At 46.6% G+C, this 20,504-nt stretch overlaps 1 protein-coding gene across 1 annotated transcript in view; it reads right to left on the bottom strand.

Moving 5' to 3' along the window:
• Positions 1-20,504, bottom strand: part of ATRX (ATRX chromatin remodeler) — a 186,739-nt gene that overhangs the window by 111,378 nt on the left and 54,857 nt on the right. Inside the window, exons 9-10 of the mRNA XM_044305242.1 lie at positions 4,481-6,846; positions 2,339-2,417 (exon numbers count right to left, since the gene is read on the bottom strand). Coding sequence (XP_044161177.1) covers positions 2,339-2,417; positions 4,481-6,846 — 2,445 coding nt within the window. The remainder of the gene's footprint in view (positions 1-2,338; positions 2,418-4,480; positions 6,847-20,504) is intronic.

Here is a 20,504-nt window from a genome sequence, read left to right on the forward strand (position 1 = left end):
ATAAAAAGTGTTAAAGTGGTTTCAGAAATTATAGCACAATGTGGGAATGTTATAAAACAAAAGCGCTAACACTTAACTCCCCGCTGCTGCAGCGACACAGGGGCGGTGGGGGTTCAGCAGTCAAGGATCAGTTCTTTTCTATTTTCTTAACATGCTCTCTCACTTTGGACAAGTTTGTGGCGATCTCCGAAAACTCTTAATTTATCCCCCGCCCCCCAAATGGCTAATTTATTTACTTATTGATCAGATCAAATACTTTGTTGCGAGGGTAATTAAAGGCCAAAAAACCAGTTCCATATAAAAGACAGCATCATAGATTCATAGCTTCCTGGAGGCCTGGTATGATTTAAAGAGAAGCTGTCACCATGAAACGCAGTGCGATCTGCAGGCACCAAGTTATAGAGCAGGAGGAGTAGAGCAGATTGATTTATTTATTTATTTTTGTAGGGAAAGATTCAGCATACCTCGTAAACTATGCATTTAAATCTCTGCTATGTCTGAAGTTAAAGGGAATCTGTCATCAGTTTTATGGTGCCCTAAGGGCAACAAAAACTAGTGACACATCCCCTTAGTAAAATGCTTGGTCACTTTCTTGACTCAGACGTTTCGCTAAATTCTTGTATTGAACAGCCCCTGCCAACAAGTCCTGAATATTTATGGGCTCCTGGCTCTCCCTGTCCACATGCTGCTGATTGTTAGAAAAAGCTGTCCATCAGTGGCAGGGGTGGAGAAAGCATGAGCACATGAATATCAGGACCTGCTGGCATTTGTTGGAGCTGCTATAGAACCTAGCAACATGAAACTGGCGACAGATTCCCTTTAAGACAACTATCAGTGACTGAAAGCCTTCTCTGTATACACATTTACACAGGGAATGCCATCACTGATGACCCCCCCCCCCATGTACAACTGAAGTCAGAAAGAGCAGAAATTTAAATTTATAAACTGCAATTTCTACTAAATCTTAACCCATAAAATGACATCAGCCTGCTCAGCTTCTTCAGCTCTACACCATGCTGCCTGCAGACTGCACTGCATTTCATGGTGACAAGTTATCTTTAAATTCTATGATGAATGAATTAGGTTTTTCAGTTATGACCTATCCACATGATAGATCACCACCGATAAGGTGATCATACCCTAAATGCTGGGACCCTCCACAATCAGGAGAATGCGGGTCCTGAAATCCCCCCCCCCCCCCCCCATCCTGATAGACCTGTACTCTCCGGCAGTCCCATAAAGAATGGATAGTGGTCAAACAGTTATCCCCTATCCCGCAGAAAGGGGAAAACTTTAAAACTGGGCACAACACATTTTAACTGAGAGTAAAGGAGATGGAAACATTTACAACCATTTCTTTTAAGGCATCACAAAATAAAAACAAGTATAAATGTCCTATAAGTATGAAGTATGCTGCAGGTTCAGATCAGACAGTGTCTGCGGCCTGTAGAGACACCGCACACACAGATCTTCATTGGAGGTGAGGACACAAAACAGGACATTTTTAATGAAGACTATATGAAATTTTGATTTTTTTTAAATTTAAGATGTGTTACAGCAACAACACTGGTTGCACACGTGTGCATAAATGTGTGGAGAATGGCCTATACATTTCAAGTAAAACATATTGATGGGTTCTAAAACAATAATGAAATATGGCTTTGCCTATGTGATATACTTCAGACTAACTTCTTCATAGAAAAATATTCTGACATCTCAAACTTGCATAATTATACACTGTTGCCCAAATAGTTTGCACGGCAGAAAGCTTGAACATTCATGGGTGTAAAAAAAATTAAAATAAAAGATTGTGGCGTGGATGCTTATTCAAACTCACTTACAGTTTAGGATAGGACAGATTTAAAATGACAAAATATAAAATTAAAATTGTTCAGAGAACATAAAACTAAACAAGAATGAAGAAAACGAAGTACCAAGCCACCCACTAAACCTTACAGTTCAAAAGCTCAGACGGCAGGGACAACGTGCATCAACAGTGTGACCTAAAACAGATTCAATCCTTCAAGTCATTGCTTTCAAGAAAAATAGTTTTCCAAGGAAAAATATGAACACAAACAACAGTACACTGCTGTGTATTTATAACACACCCTATGCAAGGTGTGTGAACACTTTATAGATTTATTTTTTCATTGGTTTTCTGGTTTTTGGCCCTGCTTTGTTGGCCTCTCGGTCAAACTTGCGATCAGCCTTGGATCGAGTCTTTAAAACGCAGGAAGTCCGGGTTTGTACAACCTGCTTGCTCTTCCGTTGCTTTGCTTTGGACCCACGCTTAGGGTGTGTTATAATCTTTTTTAAGTCCGTATGGTTGGAATCATACCTATTCTCAGGATCATCGTCATCATCTTCGTCCTCATCCTCCACATCACGAGTACCAGATTTTGTTCCTGCTTCATCACCTGAAACAGCAGGTTTTTATAGGTATATAAAATGGGGAAAACATAGCTTATCCAAAAGACATAGAAAACAAAATGAAAGCTCTGTTCACACAAACGGTCTTCGGATCAGTTTTAAACCGAAACCAGACAGACAATCTTGACTGACCACATTAACGTTAAGGAGGATACTTATTGGACGCCAGAATACTACTGCAGACTCGGCTACTCTAGTTCCAAAAGAGACTGGAATTGGCAATGGAAACTCCAAGGTAACACCGATGTCAATACAGCGCCCCTGTTGTTACCATTAAATGTTAGCAAACCGTATTAGCACACCAGAGCAAAGATGTTTCAGTAACAGGAAAATTGTAATATAACTACCGTACTCTGCACCGTTCCTGCAAACCCGATGCCCAGAGTTTGACTACCAGCTATACAACATGTGATCACAGTAGTCGACAATACCACTGTGATGTTCACATGTGGGGATGAGTAGCCACTATGGTTACGTCACGTGGACACTGCCTCTGTGTACAGCCACTGAGATGGGAGGAACATGGATCTAGTACAGGAACTGCACTGAATCAAAAAGGAAGCATACTACAAGTTTTTATTTTCCTGCCTACTAAGAAATCCAATATTACTGTTAAGCTACACATCCATTCCCACGTCTGTTGCAATATAATTGGTTTCATTAGGAAAGTTCAATGCATTCCATAATTAACATTTATAAGGCTAGCTTCACACTAGCTAAGAGAGCTCTCTGGATCTGGCATTGCCAGACAGTAATCTAAATGAATTTTCAAGCATCTTAACGCTAGTGTAAAACTAGCCTATTAGTTCCAGCAGGATGTTCTGGCAGAGGCTGCCGGAGCTCTCAGTTTTGTGGAGCAGTTTTTGTCTGGACGATTCTCAGCATATTTGCCAGGTTGTAGCCGGATCTCCACTGGACCCCATTACAGACAATGGAGCTGATGGGCATTCAGGTACCATCCAGCAATGCCAGATCCAGACAGCTAGAGCAGGCTATTCCATGCCAGAACTGCATGGCAGGTCTCATACTGCTAGTGTGAAACTATCCTTACTTGACCCTTTTAGGCAGCAAAACAAGAGTTCAGTGCAGCACGCAGAATGCAGTCAACTACTGCACCTTATATTGCGAATAAACAGAGGCTGCCACAATGTGTAAACAATCCATAGTGATACAGGTAAAGGGGTTGGCCAAGTTATATTTATTGATGACCTATCCTTAGGATAGGTCATCAATAGCCGATCAGCTGGGGTTCGACACCAGGCACCTCCACCGATCAGCTATTTGAAGATAAGGCACGCACCGTGCCAGCGCTGCCTCCCCTTTACCGTTTACCTTCTAGCCGTTGCATTTGCAGGGGTGAGCAGGTGTAATTACACCCAAGCCGTCCCATTCATTTCAATGGTACTGCAGATGCAACAGCTAGAAGGTAAACGGTAAAGGGGAGGCAGCTCTGGCACGGTACGCGCCTTCTCTTCAAACAGCTGATCAGCAGAGGTGCCGAGCCCCAGTCGATTGATATTGATGACCTATCCTGAGGATAGGTCATCAATAAATATAACTTGGACAACCTCTTTAAGGCTACTTTTACACTCGCGTTTTGGTCGGCTCCGTCATGGATCTGCAAAAACGGATCTGTTACCATAATAGAACCGCATGCGTCAGTCATGAACGGATCAGTTTGTAATATTTGTAACATAGCCAAGATGGATCCATCATGAACTCCATTGAAAGTCCTTGGGAGACAGATCTGTTTTCTATTGTGCCAGATTGTGTCAGAGAAAACAGACCAGTCCCCATAGACATATTGTGTGCCAGGATGGATCAGTTTGGCTCAGTTTCATCAAGCGGAGACTGATCGGAGGCAAACTGATGCATTCTGAGCTAATCCTTTTCCATTCAGAATGCATTAGAGCAAAACTGATCCGTTTTGGACTGCTTGTGAGGGCCCATGACAGATCTCACAAACGGAAAGCCAAGATGCGAGTGTGAAAGTAGCCTAATAGATGTATAAGAATTATGAAGCATTAGGTATAAAAAAAAAAAAGCATACCTGAAGACTGAGCAAACCCAACTGCTGACAGGACTTCATTCTCCACTATAGGCTTTATCTTTTGCTCATCTTCACTGCCATCATCAGAATTGTGACTTATATTGTGACTGTCTTCAGACAAGTCAGAAGATGATGTAGATGCCTTATCCTTCAGAGCTGTGCTCCTCGTCTTGCTCCTCTTGGGTTTCTTGCTTTCGGTTTCCTCTGTGGAAGGCCCACTCTCTTCCTCACTCTTGACAGTTTTCTTTTTACCCTTCTTGGCAGCCTCCACGTTTCCTGCTTTTCTCATTTTCTTCTCTAGTTCAGAGTCATAGTTTGACGAGTCAGAGTGGTTTGAGCGGCGTTTTTTTGCTGTTGAGTTTCTGGTCACCTTCTTAACAGCTTCAGGACCAGAGCTTGAACTCTTTCTTTTGCGCTTTCCATCAGTCTTTGGACTATCTCCTTTAACAGCCTTCTTCGAATTCTTGGTTTCACCGCAGCTTTCATGATCGGAGGATGAGTTGCTCATCAAAGCTGCCATTTTAAGAATTTCAGGGACCTCATCAGATTCCGATCCACTTCCATGCTTGTTGGAATCTAATTTTTCCTTATCGGATTTTCTTTTTGAACTCTTGCCAGAGTCTGAAGAAGCAGATTTTGTCTTATTTTCTTTTTTAGAGGACGGCTTTTTATTTTTTCTCTCTTTGTCTGTATCATTACTTTCCTCCTCTGTATTTGATGAGGTCTTTGTGTCAGTCTGGCGTCTTTTGGGTGTGGTTTTCACACGAGGAGACTTTCTTAACTTGGAATCTTCATTCTCGGATGAGTGCTCATTAGCAGAAACATAGCTGGGACTCCGTGGTTTGTCAGCATCAGACCCTTGTTCAGAAGCCTCAGCTTTAGAGTCCTCATTCAAGTCCACATTCTTAGATGGTGAAACAGTTACAGGAGTCAACTTCAGAATCAGCTCTTTTTTAACGGCCGCCTTTGGTTCCTTACCATGTTTCTTACTTGGCGTTTTTAACCCAGAATCGTTCAATGCATTTTGTGCTTCCAGTGAGGCATCCAGACTGTCAAATATATCTTCTGGAACAGAAGTAGGGACTGAAACAATGTCCATGTCCAGTGCTTCAGCAGCATTGGGCTCAAATTCTTGCTGATCATTTTTTTGCTTCTTCATAGGTGAACGAGACTTTGCTAGCCTGGATGATGTCCTATTAGAAGCCATCTTCTCAGCATCATTTTCGGATTCAGCACTCGACTGTTGCTCTTTCTTACTTTTCTCTGTATTTCTTTTTTTGCTGTCCATTATACTACGCTTTGGCTTTAAGTTTGTCTTCAGCTTCTCTCGATTTTTCTCACATTTAATTTGTACTTCTTCAGAATCAGACTCGCCCTCAACATGAGAATCCTCTTGAGGTTGCTCATCTAATACAGTGTCACTGTGATTCTCATTCCGCTTTTGCACTGTACCTTCTTTGACCAGCTGAACATCACCATCCTCTGTGTCCATATCTTCTAGGTCCTCTCCCTCATGTATTGAAGATTCCAGAATGTCACCATTACCCTCCTTTTCTTCAACACTTACATTTATAGTATCGTCTTGCTCTCCATTTTGAGCCTGAGCTAAACTAACCCTTTTATCTACATCTCTATTTCTAGACTTCCCATGCTTCTCTTTGCGGTCACTTTTTACTTTTTCATTTTCACACACACTGGTTGACTCTTTCCGAGGTTCACTAGTTTTGTCGTTGTCTCTCTCTTTTGGCTGCCGATTCTCACTAACATCTCTGTTTTTCTTATTTTTTTTACCAAAATCACAAGCCATCTCTTTGGCCAAACTTTCCTCTAAAGCCTGGTGTGCCTTTTTAAGGTCCTCCAAGACTGACTTAAATGCCTTTAACTGACGAATTCGAACACTGCGGTTAGAATCGACATTTTCAGACTCTTGCTTCAGAAATTTTACAAAACTTGAGTTTAAGTTGGTTGTTGTCTCGATTATTCTTTTAGTCTTTTTTAACATTTCTTTTGGAACCATCAAGGCATTGAATGAATAGGTTATTGCACAAGAACGTGAATCCTTTTGTTTGTCTTGTCCATTACAACTTAGGCTTTTTAGAGTTTGGTCATGAGGCTTACTCTTGTCGTTTTCTACTTTCATTTTCTTTTTATTTTGTAACAACTGTTCCAAGTTCTCAAAAACACTGTCACATGCAGCTACCAAGTCCAACAGAGGATCAGATTCGCACATGTAGCAATGCCATTTGCTTTCTTCATCCATTATAGCAGACAATTCTTTACGACCAAGATTCCGGAGGATGCATTTTTTGCAGAAGGCATTGTGGCAAAAATCACAGCAGATAAGATTTCCTCCTTCAGCACACCAACTAGATATAAAAGAAAATATATAAATATATTATGCTCCAATACATTGCTGGCTTAAAACAAAAAAGAAAAAAAACAAACAAAAACAAAAAACGACAAACCTACTTTGTCATTAAGTGTTCCGACCTAACTTCTGCCCCAATTTACTTGTTTACTGAAACTGCTTGATTCAGGGGTAAATGAAAAGCGCTATTCTTTTGTGCAGCACTTTACCTAGTAGTAATGTGCTTGTAATGTCAGCAAATGCACTGTCAGGTTTCACTCATAGGCTTACATTGCTTTACACAGACACACAACAGAAGTGAGCTTCTTAGCACGGTCATTAATACAGAATCTGGCAAAACACAAGAGGAGGTCTATCCTTCTACTGTGGTACCACTTGGTGCTTTGTACAAAGGCCGACTATTTGCTGTACCATCACACTGCCCAGATGAATGAGTAACGAAGGAAATGCATACAAGCTCTAGGAAAGGTTTATACATGCTAAATATCCAGCAAGAAATTAATAAAGATGCCAGTTAAACAAGCACCCACATTTATGGCATCTAGAATCCATTACGGTTTCTTCTTTGCACATTTGAGTAATGTATACCATTAAACCCCCATGCCCTTCTTGTTAATAGATCCAACATACAGACTGAAAACTGCAAATAGCCTTTAAAGTGGTATGCCTGAACTTAATTTTTTTTTTTTAAACTGCATTAAGGCTGCAAGCTGTGACCCAATCAGAACCCATACCTTTACATATAGCCAGAGCTTCAATTTACTTTGTGAGCCTGCAGCACACAGAATATCATGGCGCCTGATCTTCCCTCCCAAAACTTCAGACTACAATCCCTAGCTTTCCTGCTGTGAGTGCTGATGTTTACCGATTGGCTGCCTGATATACAGCCACGCCCCTCTACTCCGTAATCACCAGCACACTGACACGCCCTTTGTTTCACAACACATTTAGCTAGAGCACGGGTGTCAAACACAAGGCCCGCAGGCCGAATCCGGCCCACCAGACCTAGTCATGTGGCCCGCGTAGCCGCCGCCAGCCTTCACCTTTTATTATCACTTCCTGCAGGCGGCCCCTGCAGGAAGTGATAATAAATCGCATAAGGAGCGCTGTGTATTACCGGTACTTACAACTACAAGCGCTCGCCGAGAGGAGGGAGGAGGCAGGCTGGGCGCTGGCAGTGTGAGTCATACGTCACACGCCTGCGCCGCCCACTTTATGAATGAAGCAGGCAGCGTGGGCGCATGACTCGCGCTGCCAGCGCCTGTCCTCCCGGCCTGCCTCCTCCCTCCTCTCTGCCTACCGAGCGGCGAGCGCTTGTAGTTGTAAGTACCGTAATACACAGCGCTGATTATGCGATTACATACAACTATTAGACATAGGATTATACAGTGAGCGGGGCCCATGTAGTAGAATACAGTCACTGCACGGGCCCCGCTGTCATTATAAAAGCAGATGCCGGCCCCTAGCCCGTGTATTGAGGGTCATTCACTACAGGGACACTTATGGAGGGGATCTGTGGATGACACATAGCATAAGATGCTATATATGTGTCATCCACAGATCCCCCCATAACAGTGCCACCCACAGATCCCCCATAACAGTGCCACCCACAGATCCCCCCATAACAGTGCCACCCACAGATCCCCCCATAACAGTGCCACCCACAGATCCCCCCATAACAGTGCCATCCACAGATCCCCCCATAACAGTGCCATCCACAGATCCCCCCATAACAGTGCCATCCACAGATCCCCCCATAACAGTGCCATCCACAGATCCCCCCATAACAGTGCCATCCACAGATCCCCCCATAACAGTGCCATCCACAGATCCCCCCCATAACAGTGCCACCCACACAACACAATTAGTTCAAAACCCACCAAAAGCACACCTTTTGGTTCAAAATTTTTTTTTTCTTATTTTCCTCCTCAAAAACCTAGGTGTGTCTTATGAGCCGGTGCGGTGCGTCTTATAGGGCGAAAAATACGGTAACCCTTACAGTTCTGGAATGTGTTGGATAACACTGACAGCATTATGTCAGTGTTATCCAACACATTCCAGAACTGTAGGGGTTACATAGCATCATAAATCAGTATAATGCTATGTGACCCCAGTCAGCGCTAGCAGGTCAAGCTTTCAGAGCTAGTTATTACTTACATTATTACAAAAGACAGTAATAATTGAATGCAGTGACAATAATTTATGATAATAAGAGTGGACACAGTCCTACAGATACAACCGGCCCTTTGAGGGTGACCAAACTGCTGATGCGGCCCCCCGATGAATTTGAGTTTGACACCCCTGAGCTAGAGAATCGATAGCAACATACTGAGCATGCTCGACCTAACAAAGGCTCAGAACTACAGGTCGATGCCATGGTAATTTATGAGGAAACACAGTGGGTAGCACTTGTACCTGTATAACTTATAACTACTGAACGGTAAATATGTGAAATTTACATTATATTAGGTAGAATTTGTCTAAAACATCTAATATATAAAGCTGAGTGTATGTCCCCTAAAAGAATCTGCACCGTCGCATTTTACAATCACGAAATTTGGCACACAGGTACATCAGGTGTTTGGAAAGGCTTTAGACCGGGTCTCAGTTCTCTAGGACGTACCGTTCCTGAGATATTTAAAAAAAAAAAAAATGCATTAGCCAATAGAAGCCTGGTCACATGACCCTCATCAGCCAATTGAAGCTCGCAGGCCAGTCTCCACATACACACAGCTTTACACCAGGTTTCCATAACAACCGAGCCATTTTTCTTTACTGTAGGTGAGCTTTAACCCCTTCCCGCCCAGAATAGGACAGTGCAGCGGGATGTGACTTACCACCCAGTACAGTACCATTATGGCGCACTGATCAGGCGGGTGCAGGAGCGGCACCCACCCGACCAGCTGCAGGGGACTGGCTGTTCCCATTAGCTGGACCCTTGCTGTATGCTCCGGCATTAGTGAAAACACTGAAGCCGGCGCATTAACCCTCTCTATGCCGCTGTCAGCTTTGAGCGCGGTATGTGCAGGGTGTGTAGAGGGAGCTCCCTCCCCTTCCCCATTGGGTCCCCGCGCTGCTGTGACGGGGACCAGATGCCTTCCTTAGGCATTGTGTCTTCATTCAGGGAGAGAATATGATGTCACAGGAGGCAGGCTGCAAATGTATTACACTGGTAATACACTTCTGTATTGTAATGCAACATGTTATTTTCCCAAAATAAAGTAAAAAAATAAAAACATTGTAAGAAATAGGGGGGGGGAGTAGACAATTAAGTATTGCCGTGTCCGTATCAATCGGCTCTATAAAAAAAAAAAAATCACATGACCTAACCCCTCAGGTGAACATAAAAAAAAAAGGGGGGGGGGTCAAAAAAGCCTGTCAACTTACATCACAAAAAGCGTAATACCAAGCGATCAAAAAAGTAATATGCACACTAAAATAGTACCAAACCATCATCTCATACTGAAAAAAAATTTAGACCCTACATAAGACAGTCGCATTTAGAATATGGAAACTCTAAAAAAATCATTTCTTACAAAAATGATTATGTAACATTGAACCATATTTGGTATTGTCGCATCCGTGACAACCTACTCTATAAAAATACCACATGACCTAATCTGTCAGATGAACATTGTAAATAAATAAAAAATGGTTCCAAAACAGCTATTTTTTGTTATCTTGCCTCACAAAAAAGTGTAATATAGAGCAACCAAAAATCATATGTACCCTAAAATAGTACCAACAAAACTGCCAACTTATCCCATAAATTCCAAAATGGGGAAATTTTATTGGAGTTTCTACTCTAGGGGTGCATCGGGGGGCTTCAAATGTGACATGGCAACTTAAAGGGATTCTGTCACCTCCCCTAAGGCAAAAAACGATTTAAAACCAGCCATGCAGCACAGCTTACCTGGATTAGGCTGTGCTGTTCAATCTTGAAATCCGTCCAGCAGTTAGTTCAAAAAACGAGTTTGATCAATGAGGAAATGCGTCCTGAAGGTGCCCAGAGGGGCGTTTTTTTCTTCTGAGAGAGCCCAGTCCCGCCCCTTTTTCAGTGCCCAGCCCGCCTTCCTTTTACTTCCTAACCGCCGCCCCCAGCCTGCCACAGCCTCTCCTGCCTCTCCTCCCCCTCCCTCTTGCCGAACGAAGTCTCGCACAGGCACAGTACCCACTGAGGGCTGCGCCTGTGCGATCATCAGGAGACTGAGGGCGGCAGCTTCATCTTCGTCACTGGGCATGCGCCGAGCCCAGTGACGTCCGATGCTCGCTCTTCCCTCAGTCAGCAGGGAAGAGCGAGCATCGGACGTCACTGGGCTCGGCGCATGCCCAGTGACGAAGATGAAGCTGCCGCCCTCAGTCTCCTGATGATCGCACAGGCGCAGCCCTCAGTGGGTACTGCGCCTGTGCGAGACTTCGTTCGGCAAGAGGGAGGGGGAGGAGAGGCAGGAGAGGCTGTGGCAGGCTGGGGGCGGCGGTTAGGAAGTAAAAGGAAGGCGGGCTGGGCACTGAAAAAGGGGCGGGACTGGGCTCTCTCAGAAGAAAAAAACGCCCCTCTGGGCACCTTCAGGACGCATTTCCTCATTGATCAAACTCGTTTTTTGAACTAACTGCTGGACGGATTTCAAGATTGAACAGCACAGCCTAATCCAGGTAAGCTGTGCTGCATGGCTGGTTTTAAATCGTTTTTTGCCTTAGGGGAGGTGACAGAATCCCTTTAAAATTATCCCAGTGAAATCTGCCCTCCAGAAACCATATGGCGTTCCTATCATTCTGCACCCTGACGTGTGCTCGTACAGCAGTTTACAGAAACACTCCATATGTGGTCGTAAACTACAGAATCAAGGAAATAGAGTTTTGTTTGACAGTTAACCCTTGCTTTGTTACTGGGGAAAAAAAATGGATTTAAAATGGAAAATCTGCCAAAAATTCTGAAATGTCATCTCCATTTTGCTTTAACCACTTCAACCCCGCTAGCTAAAACCCCCTTCATGACCAGGCCACTTTTTACACTTCTGCACTACACTACTTTCACCGTTTATCGCTCGGTCATGCAACTTACCACCCAAATGAATTTTACCTCCTTTTCTTCTCACTAATAGAGCTTTCATTTGGTGGTATTTCATTGCTGCTGACATTTTTGTTATTAATCAAAATGTAACAATTTTTTTGCAAATAAATGACATTTTTCACTTTCAGTTGTAAAATTTTGCACAAAAAAAAACAACGACATCCATATATAAATTTTTCGCTAAATTTATAGTTCTACATGTCTTTGATAAAAAAAAATGTTTGGGCAAAAAAAAAAAAATGGTTTGGGTAAAAGTTTAGCGTTTACAAACTATGGTACAAAAATGGGAATTTCCGCTTTTTGAAGCAGCTCTGACTTTCTGAGCACCTGTCATGTTTCCTGAGGTTCTACAATGCCCAGACAGTAGAAAAACCCCACAAATGACCCCATTTCGGAAAATAGACACCCTAAGGTATTCGCTGATGGGCATAGTGAGTTCATAGAACTTTTTATTTTTTGTCACAAGTTAACGGAAAATTATGATTTATTTTTTTCCTTACAAAGTCTCATATTCCACTAACTTGCGACAAAAAATTAAAAATTCTAGGAACTCGCCATGCCCCTCATGGGGTGTCTTCTTTCCAAAATGGGGTCACTTGTGGCGTAGTTATACTGCCCTGGCAATTTAGGGACCCATATGTGTGAGAAGTACTTTGCAATCAAAATCTGTAAAAAATGACCTGTGAAATCCGAAAGGTGCACTTTGGAATGTGGGTCCCTTTGCCCACCTAGGCTGCAAAAAAGTGCCACACATCTGGTATCGCCGTACTCAGGAGAAGTTGGGGAATGTGTTTTGGGGTGTCATTTTACATATACCCATGCTGGGTGAGAGAAATATCTTGGCAAAAGACAACTTTTCCCATTTTTTTATACAAAGTTGGCATTCGACCAAGATATTTCTCTCACCCAGCATGGGTATATGTAAAATGACACCCCAAAACACATTCCCTAACTTCTCCCGAGTACGGCGATACCACATGTGTGACACTTTTTTGCAGCCTAGATGCGCAAAGGTGCCCAAATTCCTTTTAGGAGGGCATTTTTAGACATTTGGATCCCAGACTTCTTCTCACGCTTTAGGGCCCCTAAAAAGCCAGGGCAGTATAAATACCCCACATGTGACCCCACTTTGGAAAGAAGACACCCCAAGGTATTCAATGAGGGGCCTGGCAAGTTCATAGAAATTTTTTTTTGGGGCATAAGTTAGCGGAAATTGATTTATTTTTTTTTCTCACAAAGTCTCACTTTCCACTAACTTAGGACAAAAATTTGAAATGTCTATGAGGGGCCGAATTTTGTGGAGCCGGTCAAAAGCTGGGTGGCCTCTGGGACGAGAGGTGCTATTGTCGCTAAAGTGCAGGAAACGCAGGATGGCCTCAAAACGTGCCCTTGACATAGCAGCAGAGAACATGGGCATGTGATGAATTGGGTTCGTGGACCAATATGACTGCAATTCATGCTTTTTAGTTAGACCCATGTTGAGGAGAAGGCCCAGAAAAGTTTTAATTTCGGAAACTTGGACTGGTTTCCACCGGAAAGGCTGGGCATAATAGCTTCCCGGGTTGGCGGTTATAAATTGTGTGGCATACCTGTTTGTTTCGGCCACAACTATGTCTAAGAGCTCCGCAGTCAAGAACAGCTCAAAAAATCCCAGGGCCGAACCGATCTGAGCTGTCTCAACCCGAACTCCAGACTGGGCAGTGAAAGGGAAAACTACAAGTGCGGCTGAAGTTGGGGACTGCCAATCAGGGTTTGCCAGCACCTCAGGGATTCTAGGGGCTCTACGGGCACGTCTTTGCGGTGGCTGCGACGGGGTCACTACTGCTCGTGCCACCGTACCAGCTTCAACTGCCCTTCTGGTGCTCGCCATTTCACCAGGTTGTACGGCAGTGCTGGTACTAGGTCCAGGGAGGGCTGCGCTGCTGGTGTATGCCTCACCACGTAATCCGACAGCACCAGCCCCACTCTGCTGCTCTTGAAGCGGATCCTGCGCAACCTGTGGTCTAGCGACACGGGGCCGGGTACACCTGGTACTATCAGGGACCTCAGCCTCCTCGTCCGAACTTTGGGTCAGAGAGCCACCGCTTTCTACAGGTTCGTATTCTGACCCGCTAGATTCATCAGATGAGTGTTCCCATTCCTCATCCGACTGGGTCAGAAGCCTGTAGGCCTCTTCAGAAGAATACCCCCTGTTTGACATTTGGGCAACTAAATTTAGGGGTATTCCCTGAGACTACCCAAGAAAAAAAGCAAGCCTGTCTTACAAACGGGAGGCTAGCGAAGTACCGGAGGCCGCTGCGGTTGATAAAAAATATCAAAACTGATTTTTTTTTTATCGCCGCAGCACGTGTAAAGTGAATGTGCAGTGATCAAAAAAAAATATTTTTTGTCACTGCGGTGGGGCGGGTGTGGGCGACCGATCAGGCCTGATCGGGCAAACACTGCGTTTTGGGTGGAGGGAGAACTAAAGTGACACTAATACAATTATAGATCTGACCGTGATCAGATTTGATCACTTCCAGATACTATAAAAGTACAAATGCTGATTAGCGATACGCTAATCAGCGAATCAGTGACTGCGGTGCGGTGGGCTGGGCGCTAAATGATCCCTAAACTACCTAACCAAGGGGCCTAAACTATACCTAAAACTTAACGGTCAATACCAGTGGGGAAAAAAAAAAAGTGACAGTTTGCACTGATCACTTTTTTCCTTTCACTAGTGATTGACAGGGGCGATCAAAGGGGTGATCAAAGGGTTAATTGGGGTGCAGGGGGTGATCTGGGGCTAGTATGAGGTGTTTGGTGTACTCACTGTGTAGCCTGCTCCTCTGCTGGATCCAACCGACGAAAAGGACCAGCAGAGGAGCAGGGCAGCCATATAACACATCATATTTACTAATATGATCTGTTATCTGGCACTTGATTGTTTTTTTTTTTTAAATCATCAGCTTGCCACCCGCGATCATTGGCTGGCAAGCTGATGACGCGACCCCCCTTGACGAAATGCCGGCCCGAACTGCGCATTCTGCCATGTTGAGGAGAAGGCACAGAAGGCCCATGCGCGGGCCCGGCAAAGCGCGTCATCTCGCGTCTCGCGAGATGACGCGTATATGCGTGACACTGCACAGCGCTGCCGCCTCCGGACCGCACATCTGCGTTAGGCGGTCCGGAGGAGGTTAATTCTTGTGAAACACCTAAAAGGGTTAATAAAGTTTGTAAAATTAGTTTTGAATACCTAGAGGGGTGTAGTTTATAAAATGGTCATTTTGGGAGGTTTCTATTATGTAAGCCTCACAAAGTGACTTCAGACCTGAACTGGTCCTTAAAAAGTGGGTTTTGGAAGTTTTCAGAAAAATTTTTAAGATTTGCTTCTAAACTTCTGAGCCTTCTAATGTCCAAAAAAAAAAAATGTAATTTTCAAAATGATCTAAACATGAAGTAGACATATGGGGAATGTAAAGTAATAACTATTTTTGGAGGTATCACTATTATAAAAGTAGAGAAATTGAAATTTGCTAATTTTTCTAACTTTTTGGTAAATATGGTATTTTTTTATAAATAAAAATGAAATATTTTGACTGAATTTTACCACTATCATGAAGCGCAATAAGTGACGAGAAAATCTCAGAATGGCGTGGATAAGTTAAAGTTATTACCACATAAAGTGACGTCAGATTTGCAAAAAATGGCCTGTGCAGGAAGATGAAACCTGGCCCAGGGTTAAAGGAAATCTGTCACCAGGATAATTGCTATTGAAGTAAAGCCATGGCCTAATAGCACTTAGCACCTTATTTCAAGATGTGCCTTTGTTCCAGCAATAGATGGTTTTATCCTCTGAAAATCCAGTTTTGGTATTTGGTATGCAAATGAGCCAGTAAGGTGCCCAGAGGGGCCGCACTCTTGCAGGAATGAGCCCAGACACACATCCTGCCATAATGTGTCCACCCTCAAAAGACGAACTTAAAACCCCACCCCCAGGTCCTACTAAGCCACACCCCTTGATCCCCTCCCTTCCACTCCTCAGCCGATAGGGATTGAAAAAAAACGAGATTTTTGTATAACTTACCAGTAAAATCTCTTTCTCGCTCTTTCCTTGGGGGACACAGAAGACCTTGGGTATAGCTCATCTCCATAGGAGGCGTGACACTAAGTGAAAACTGTTAAGCCCCTCCTCCACAGCTATACCCTCAGCCTGGAGAGAGAGACTGCCAGTTGCGTGTCCAAGCAGTGAGAAAAGGCAAAGTCCAACAAGGAACCAACAAGCCAACTACCCAACGGGTAACAAAAAACTTGGAAAACGTACAGAGAAAAAACAATGAATGGGTGGGTGCTGTGTCCCCCAAGGAAAGAGCGAGAAAGAGATTTTACTGGTAAGTTATACAAAAATCTCGTTTTCTCGCCCAGTTTCCTTGGGGGACACAGAAGACCTTGGGACGTTCAAAAGCAGTCCAAAAGGGGGAGGGACCACAGCACCAAGGTGAAGCACCCGAAAGGCATCAATGAACCGCCGCCTGTAAACCCAGGCGGGGTAAGGCAGCATCTGCCAAAGTCAGAGTATGCACCCTGTAGAACTCAGTAAGGCGTGCAAGGCAGACCTGTGGCCGCCGTGCCCAGATGCACGGCCGAAGCCCAATGCCTCCGGCCCAGGAGGCACCGACCGCTCTGGTGAAAGGAACGGTGACACCAAAGACAGAATCCTGCCCTTGGTGCGGTAACCTCAGCAATAGCCAATCTGATCAAGCGGAGGAAAACCACCCTGGAGTCTGTCAACCCTATGCACAGCCCTCCTGGAAACCCAAGAGGCCGAACGTCTGCAAGAGTCGGAGATCTCCAAGTAAAAACGGCAAGGCCCAAACAACGTCCAAATAGGTGAGGTGTTGAAGCGAAAGGCAAACACCACCTTCAGAAGGAAGGAAGGAAGGAAGAAGAAACGGGATGCAGAACAGCCCTGTCCTGGAAAAGACAAAGCTCGTAACAAGGGGCCATTCCGGCACCCGTCAGAGACACGACTGATACGGAACACAACCGTACAGGACAGAAGGGGTAGAGAGAACTCCTGTAACGGCTCCAAGGACAAGATTGGAGCGCCGAGAGTACAGTACAGAGGAACCAAAGAGCCACTCCGAGGAAGAAGGTCTGGACAGGCCCCGAGGGCCGGGGAACGCTGGAAGAGGAAGGACAGCGCCGACACTTGACACTTCAAGCAAAGGAGTCCCAGTCCCAGGTCCAGGCCGGACTGGAGAAAGACAGAACCATGGGGGGGAGAAGGGCAGAGTGGGGAATGCCCAGCTACCCACCGACACCCAGACAAAAAACCCTAAGTCCAACGACAGATCCTGGACGAAACACAGCCAGGAGCGAACAGTAGCGAGCCCGCTGGAGTCACCTGGGCAAGCGGATAAAAACCCAATGTGACCAGGCGCAGACCAGTAACACGGGCAGAAGGGTCGGCAAAACTGGTCCCGTCGGCCTCCGAGCAACGTTGTCCCGTATCCACCCGGAGTGGGGGAGCAGAAGGACAGACGGAAGGGAACCGAAGGGTCCGCCCAGCATCCGCCAGATGCCAGGACAAGACAGGCTAAAGTCCATGCTTATGTAGCCACCACAGGAAGACTATCTACAGTCCTGGTGTGGGAGATCGAAGGACAATCTGGACCGAAGGGCAGTCCCCCCAAGTTACCAAGAAGGTAAGTCTACAGCAGGACCATAGCCTAGAATGGAAAACGCAATCTGCACCCAGCGGGAGGACAGAACGCGGTAGACCCAGCAAGAGGCACACAGCTAATACAGCCAGTGTGAACAAGGGAGACAGTACGAGACCAAAGGAACACCGGAACCATCCACATGAACAACCATGCTCCCCCCAGAGGGGAGGACAGTGAAGGAACAGCCTCTGAAGCCTGGCCGGGCAGAAGCCACATCGGCGTGATCTGTACCGAACGGGGAGCCAAACAGAGCCGGCAAGACAAGGTAGTCGAGACAGAGGCCGGCATCACACCCCCCAACCGAAAGGAGGAGTGGGCAGCAGGGAAGTCATAGGACAGCCCAAAAGCAGAACCCTGCTACACTGTGAGACGCCAGGTTCACCGCCTCGCAGAAGGCAAATACCCTGAAGAACCCAAGGTGGAAGTCCTCCGGACCTGGGTAATAGAGCATCCAAGAGAAGTTGGGTGATCTTCCCGAGAAGAGTGGCCCGAACCTGGTAGCAGATCAGACCGAAGCGTAGAGGGCGCCAAGAGGAAGGACTCATACCACACTGCATCCGAAGAGGAGGAAATGGTAATAGGCGAAGGAACCATAGTCCCGCCAGAGCCAACGAAGAATCCGAGGGGCGCTGCAGACAACAGCACGCATCTAGGAACCACGAACACTTCCCGGGAGGAAGGGCCAACGAAATGAATGAGTACCACCCAGCTCGGTGCAGTAGAGAGCACAGAGCCCTCCGGGTCAGGTGGACAGAACGATCTCTGTAGAGACGAGTGCAAGGCTTGCGGCAAGTAACCCAAGAGAACAAAGGGATGTCGCAGGAAGGAGGGGAAGCATACGTACGAGCAGCCCCGTAAGCAGTGAGAAGGCCAACCCACCTACGGGAGGAGAAGGCATAAACGGCCCAAACAACGCACAAGAACGGCCGCTCCCTGCAAAAAAGTCACTCAGAGAAGAGGGCCAGCCACAGAGTGCCCCAGCATCTATGGAAGTGCAAAGTGCAACCTGAAAGGGAGTTATGCATAAGCCTAGCATGGCACGCGATGGAACGTAAGCAGTCCGCCCCGAAAGAGGGGAAATGTACCTGGCAAACTGCAGTCGGCAAGAGTGCAAAGGCCCACCCCAAAAGGGGGTGACGCCTAAGGCCGTACCTACTCCAGAGACATAGGACATACCATATAATCCTGCAGGAGCGCAGGAGGTCCACCTAGTGAAAGGGGGACATGCACAGGGTTATCCTAGCATTAAGAGAGCGTGCAATAATTCCCCCAACACCGAACTTTGTGAGAGTGCAACCACTCCGCCAATGAAGGGGACATGTACAAGTCCAGCACAGCACGTACAAGGACAGCCGTGAATCTCATGAGCGTGCAAAGGTCCGCCCATGGAATGAGGGGTGGTCACACACAAGGCCAGCACCGAATCCAATGGGAGTGCAAGCGTTCCACCCATGTACGGCGCTGGTGCGATGTGTAAACATGACGCCCGCTTGCACGTGCAGCGGGCGTCATGCACATGGCCAGCATCTCATCCAGGGAGAGTGAGAGCACCCTGCCATGTACGGGAGTCATGCACATAGCCAGCAACGTACTGGCGAGAGACAAACACAGTCAGTGAGAATGTGTGTATGTCGCCTGAGGAAGGGAGGCATGCCCATGGCCGGCAGCGAATGCGAATCCAGTGAGAGTGCGTACACCGCCCACGGAAGAGGGGCCATGCACATGGCTGACAGCGGATCCAGCGAGAGTGCAAGCACCCCGCCATGGAAGGGGTTCATGCACATGGCCAGCAACGCACCGGCGAGAGAACAACCACAGACAGAGGGAGTGTATGCATGCCGCCTGAGGGAAGGAGGCGTGCCCAAGGCCGGCAGCGAATCCAATGAGAGTGCAGCATACCACCTATGGAAGGGGGTCATGCCTATGGCCAGCCGCGAATCCAGTGAAAGTGCAGCGTTCCGCCTATGGAAGCGTGTCGTGCACCTGGCCAGCACCGCATCCGGTGAGAGTGCAGATTTCCGCCTAATAAAAAGGGGGACATGCACATGATCGGCAACAAATCCAGTGAGAGTATAGCGTTCCGCCAATGGAAGGGGGTCACGCACATGGTCGACCGCGAATCCAGCGAGAGTGCTGCGTTCCGCCAATGGAAGGGGGACGTGCACATGGCCAGTACCGTATCCGGTGAGGGTGCAGTATTCCGCCTATGGAAGTTGGTCACGCACACGGCCGGCAGCGAATCCAGTGAGAGTGCTGCGTTCCGCCTATGGAAGGGGGACGTGCACCTGGCCAGCACCGTATCCGGTGAGAGTGCAGTATTCCGCCTATGGAAGGGGGTCACGCACACGGCTGGCAGCGAATCCAGTGAGAGTGCAGCGTTCCGCCTATGGAAGGGGGACGTGCACATGGCCAGCACCGTATCCGGTGAGAGTGCAGTATTCCGCCTATGGAAGGGGGTCACGCACACGGCTGGCAGCGAATCCAGTGAGAGTGCAGCGTTCCGCCTATGGAAGGGGGTCGTGCACATGGCCAGCACCGTATCCGGTGAACCTGCAGCAATCCGCCTAAGAAGGTCATACACAGGGCCAGCCCGCAGCCAGGGAGAGTGCAGTATCCCGCCTGGGAGGGGGGGGTCATGCCCATGGCAGGCACCATACCTGGAGAGGGTGACGAATGCTGCCTACAGAACTGACCGCATGCACTTGGCCCGCGCTGCATCCCGGGAGAGGGCAAGAAACCGCCTAAAAGGGGAAATGCACCTGGCAGCGACGCAGGCTGGGAGCGCGAAACCATGCTGCCTATGGAAGGGGGGCATGCAGACAGGCAGCACTACTGCGATGAGGCTGCAGCGTCCTGCACAGCCCACAAGAATCTGTTAGA

This window comes from Bufo gargarizans, chromosome 9 (assembly GCF_014858855.1).
Source record: "Bufo gargarizans isolate SCDJY-AF-19 chromosome 9, ASM1485885v1, whole genome shotgun sequence".
Taxonomy (NCBI): Eukaryota; Metazoa; Chordata; class Amphibia; order Anura; family Bufonidae; genus Bufo; species Bufo gargarizans.